This window comes from Panicum virgatum, chromosome 9K (genome assembly GCF_016808335.1).
Source record: "Panicum virgatum strain AP13 chromosome 9K, P.virgatum_v5, whole genome shotgun sequence".
Classification (NCBI taxonomy): Eukaryota; Viridiplantae; Streptophyta; class Magnoliopsida; order Poales; family Poaceae; genus Panicum; species Panicum virgatum.
In genome coordinates, this window is record NC_053144.1 from 46,477,135 (window position 1) to 46,482,293 (window position 5,159).

A 5,159-nucleotide genomic window follows, 5' to 3' on the forward strand; every position below is an offset into this window, starting at 1 on the left:
TTTTGTTGCGGGTTTGTTGTGGGCCGACTAAATAGTAGAGAGATTGTATGTATGCATAAAAGGGCAATGATGATGACATCATCCACATGCATGCATATTTGGAACTAAAAAAGATTATAAATATTAAATTGAGCATCCATATTAAACAAAAATTTGGGTTGAACTAATATCTTTTTTATGACAAGGCCATCAAAATAAGATCACACTTTCCTATATTTGCACTATACTTTTAAAAGGCATTTTCTTTAATATTAAATAATTAATCTCAGATACGATGAACAAATATTTTTAACAACAAGAACAAATTTTTGCATGAATAAAAAACTAAATATAATGAACAAGTAATAATGTATAGGATAAATAATAAAAAACTAAATATTGTGAAACAAATAAGTCAATGTTGCTGACCAATCTAATCTACAAAGAAAACAAATAATTTTATGAAGAAAAAACACATCTACGCCACAAAACTTTTTTCCTAAAAGTATATATACACGTCCTAACTCAAGCTTATTTTTTGCTTCCACCTATATGAATTGCATGAGTATATAAAGAAAATAAATTATTAAATTATTCTACATGACATGCCCACAACTTACATAAGTTTTTTAACATAATTAAGAAGTTAAACAAAACAAGAAATGAAAAAATAAAATGGAATGAAAAATAGTATCACTGAAAGGGAGAGAGAACGAGAATAAATAAATAAAGAAAAAATATTATGCACCTCATCATATTTTTGGGTTGTGAATGAATGAATCTTCATAAAAAATATATACTAAGTTGTAACAAATATACAAAGTGTCCTTGTCATAAATATATTATTTTTGAAGAAAGTGATAAAAATATAAATTTAAAATTAGTCATACGAACTCATAGAATGAATTAGAATACAAAATAACCTACTATCCGAAGAAAATAAATAGAAAAAGTAATCAAGAAAAATCATAGTAAAATTCAAAGAAGGAATGAAATAGAAGGGAAAAAGATAACGAAAGAAAAACTATGATAAAATAGTGGAAGAAAAAATGAAAGAAAATTATTGAAGAAATATTTTTAAAACATATAAAAATAATGAATAAATAAGAAATAAAAGGGTAAGAAAAAAATCATAAAACAAATGGAGTGAAAGAACAATTGAATGAAATAAAGAAATAAAAAAGAACAAACAATGAAGGCATTGAGTGTTATAGTCACAATTTTGTACCTTTGTATTACGAAATCTATATAAATTAATAAAAATAAAAATACAAGAGAGTAATAATTTATAATTAGAAATATTTTATAAACTAGAGAACAAGACAAAGTACAAAGTAACATGCTAGAAAAGAAAAGAAATAGAGAAAAACGTAAAAGAGTTACTATAAGATAAGAAAGGTGGTACGAACGGAAGGGGAAAAAATCACACACAAATAGAGAAGAAGAAAAAGAAGGAACAAAAAGAAACAGGAAAATATAAAGAAAAGAAAAGCTAACAGAAGGGGAAAAATAAAAGAAACAAAAAGAATCACATCTCTATACATCCTCGTTGCTTGCTTCAGGAAAACTGCAAACCTATCTTCAACTCAGCATGACACGACAAATCATAAAACTGGGCTCAATTAAAAAATACTAGTGGGCCAATAAGGATTCTTCGGTGTGGCCTTGGGTAAATTCTCCAATCTGAAACCTGAACCCAAAATACCGAACTCATTCTCGAAATACCTAAACCAAAATACTCGAGTGCTGTGGTGCCGCCTTCACCAGAAGCCGTTGCACATAGACCTCGGGGGAGGTAGAAGGTGCACTGGCAGTTTGCAGATCGAAGGACCTCAGGTATACCTGAACCTAAAATTACGGGTACTCAAAATTTTTGGTAGTGATTTTTTGGAGCTAAAATCGGATAGCATTTTCTATTATCCGAATTACCTGACCTTGAAGAATTCGGTTAACCCGAATGCCCATGTGTCCATGGTGGCAAGAATAATAGTGCGAGTGCCAAATTCCAATCCCAAATCAATTGAACGGTTCAGAAAGGAGGCGACAACTCGTGATTAACTGCTTCTTGTTTCACGTTCCACAACACTTGGCGCCGAAAATTTCTTGGCGCCGTTCACCAGCCGCCCGCTGGTTACGTCGCGTGAGCTCGCCCACCGATTAACCAAGCGCAAACAGCCACGTTCCCCGGCGACGAGGACCCAACCATCATCCCCATCGCACGCAGCCACACCGCGCCGGCGCACCAGTCCGCGAGCTGAGGACTCAGCCAACGAACCCAGGCCTCGCGAATGCGGCGCGCCGAGGTGGCCGTGGTGGGCGCGGGCGCGGCGGGGCTGGTGGCGGCGCGCGAGCTGCTCCGCGAGGGCCACGGCGTGGCCGTCTTCGAGAAGTCCGGCCGCGCGGGGGGCACCTGGGCGTACGACCCGCGCGCGGACGCCGACCCGCTGAGCCGCGACCCGGGCGCGCCCGGCGCCGTCCACGGCAGCCTCTACGCGTCGCTGCGCACCAACCTGCCGCGCGAGCTCATGGGCTTCTCGGGCTTCCCCCTGGCCGGCCGCGTCTTCGCGGGCGACGCGCGCGCGTTCCCGGGCCACCGGGAGGTGCTCGCCTTCCTCGACGCCTTCGCCGAGGAGTCAGACGTCGCCGCGCGCGTCATGCTCCGAGCGGAGGTGCTGCGGGTGCGGCCGCTCGGCGAGGGGCAGGGGGAGCGGTGGGCGGTGGCGTGGCGCGGGGAGGACGGAGAGGTCGCGGAGGAGGTGTTCGACGCCGTCGTCGTCTGCAGCGGCCACTGCACGGTGCCTCTGGTGCCCCAGATCCGAGGTACCATCTGCTCCCTTCCAATTTTTCTTCTCACCTAACAGAAGTAGGATCACGTACGGAAAAGAAATATCTAGCAATGCTCGTGCGTTGCAGGAATCGACAAGTGGCTGGGGAAGCAAATGCACAGCCACAACTATCGCGTTCCAGAACCATTTCGCGATCAGGTGCTTTCCTTTCCTCTGTCTCTTGTTTCTTGCAGGCTGGAGGCGAAAGTCCGGGCGGTTGAGATGGCTAGCCCGGCCCGGTAGCGTCGCGCTCCCAGCAGGTTATGAGTTCGAATCTCATCTGAAGCGAATTTCAGGCTGCTGGGAGAAAAAAAAACCCCTCGCTGTGCTCGCCGCAAGATTTGGTCCTCTCGGGCATAAGCCAGGGTTCGGGGGGTTTCTCTACCCGGTTAGCTGGTTAGGCTTCCTCTTAATGAAAAAACGATGGGGTTCGTTTCACATCCCCGGGTAGAGTTTTTTTTTCTTGCAGGCTGGAGTACTTGACTGTTACCAGTCTGATACACCCGCGCTGCGCAGAGTGTTGTTGTTGTAGGACTGGGAGCCAGCGGAATCGACATCGCTAGAGAGATCTCACATGTGGCCAAGGAAGTCCACATCGCGGCTAGGTACTCGGAGGACAGGCTTGGAAAGATTGAACTCTACCAGAACGTCTGGATGCACGCAGAGGTTCCAAATTCTGGGCTTTCTTAGTTCTCCCTGAACATCTTAATTAGCCTCCAAGCTAACGTGAGTACATGACATTATGTGTTGTTTCCACTGGTCTGAACATCTGGTGATCAGATAGATTGCATCCAAGACGATGGCCGAGTGCGATTTGCTGAAGGTTCAGCAGTGGCTGCAGACACCATTCTTTACTGCACAGGGTATAGGATTTGCTCAACTAAACATCATTTCGTCTACCCTCCTCCTCACTCCACAAGTCCACATGGCTGACAGACAACGCGTGACATTGCCCTTCAGATATCGCTACCATTTCCCGTTCCTGGACCTGGATGGGCTCGCCGTCGACGACAACCGCGTCGGGCCGCTGTACGGGCACGTCTTCCCGCCCAAGTACGCGCCGAGCCTCTCCTTCGTCGGGGTGCCATCCAAGGTACGCCGGAGCCTCAAGTGTTGACGAAAAAACAAAATTTTCAGGCGAGAACACATCATTGCTCTTGCTCGGACAGCAGCACAATCCTCTGGTTATAATGAACCAAGGCTTGGCGTGCTCTCGCAGACCCTCATCTTCCAGGCGCTGGAGCTGGAATCCAAGTGGGTCGCCGCCGCCCTGTCGGGGCGCGCCGCGCTGCCGGGCGAGGAGGGCATGATGGCCGCCGTGCGGGAGGGCTACCGGCGGATGGAGGCGGCCGGCAGGCCCAAGCGCCACACGCACGCGCTGTGGCCTGAATGGGTAAGCGAATCCATCGGCTTCTGAAGAAAATCGCCGGGCGGGTACTGAAGCTGCCGAGGCTGTGGTTGCGTGCAGGTGGAGTACATGAACTGGCTGGCGGACCAGGTGGGCGAGCCGCACCTGGAGGCGCGGCGGAAGGAGGTGTACGAGAGGGCGCTCAGGTGCATCTGGTCACTGGACGACAGGTACAGAGACCGATGGGAGGAGGAAGAGGAGCAGAATGGCGGCGACTGTGGCACCGTAGAGGTCGATACGCCGAAGCATCACGGTATCGTAGTGATTCCTCCTCTAGTTGACGAGTGATGAGCAGTAATCTACCGGGAAACAATTTCTCGTTTGAAATATTTCCAAGAAAAGTAACTGTCGCTACACTGGAACGGATCTATCATCCATACTAGAAAAGCCCGTGGCTTTGCCGCGTGGGACCTATATAATAATTATGGTATCTAAGTAAATGTATTTTTTTAGAAAAAAACAACGGTGGTAAGACAAATTTGTTGCTTCGTTATTTTTGCATGGTGTCATAGTCGGCAACTTGTTGTAACTCTTGGTATATATTTTGGGCTTTCTGGTGTCCTAATGCTATCATTTAAATATTATATTATTTTGGGTATTGAAATAGGTTCATAATTTTTTCCAAGATTTAATATGGTGAAAAGAGGGGTAAAATTATATATTAGGATGTGCGGAGCACAATTAGCCGAACGCTCAATGTATTTGCAAAATGTGAAAGATTTGGGCTTTTAATCTTGTGACAATTAGTAGATGGGATGGTATTTTTTAATATTAAAATATGTTGTGTTATTGTGGAGGTAGCAGTGTAGTACGAGAAGTCATAGAAAAATAGTGATATGATATTATGTTTTTACCAAAATTGGATCATATGCCGAATGAATCACAAAAACACTTTGATTTTACAATTTTGTAGTGTAGAGAAGCTTTAGGTTTTGAAATTCTATGTA

The 5,159-nt window shown here is 45.0% G+C and overlaps 1 protein-coding gene across 2 annotated transcripts; it reads left to right on the top strand.

Annotated features, from left to right (window-relative positions):
• Positions 1–1,761: 1,761 nt before the first annotated feature.
• LOC120651721 (flavin-containing monooxygenase FMO GS-OX-like 2) lies at positions 1,762–4,777 on the top strand. Of its 2 annotated transcripts, none has more exons than XM_039929320.1 (7): positions 1,762–2,799; positions 2,893–2,963; positions 3,321–3,470; positions 3,585–3,667; positions 3,765–3,857; positions 3,942–4,197; positions 4,273–4,777. In XM_039929320.1, exons 1-7 carry the CDS (start codon positions 2,268–2,270, stop codon positions 4,498–4,500), a joined length of 1,413 nt encoding a protein of 470 aa, XP_039785254.1. In that variant the 5' UTR covers positions 1,762–2,267; the 3' UTR covers positions 4,501–4,777. The 2 variants fall into 2 exon arrangements, with proteins under 2 accessions (XP_039785254.1, XP_039785255.1); XM_039929321.1 differs by having other exon boundaries at positions 1,775–2,799; positions 3,765–3,897; positions 4,024–4,197.
• Positions 4,778–5,159: the final 382 nt, after the last annotated feature.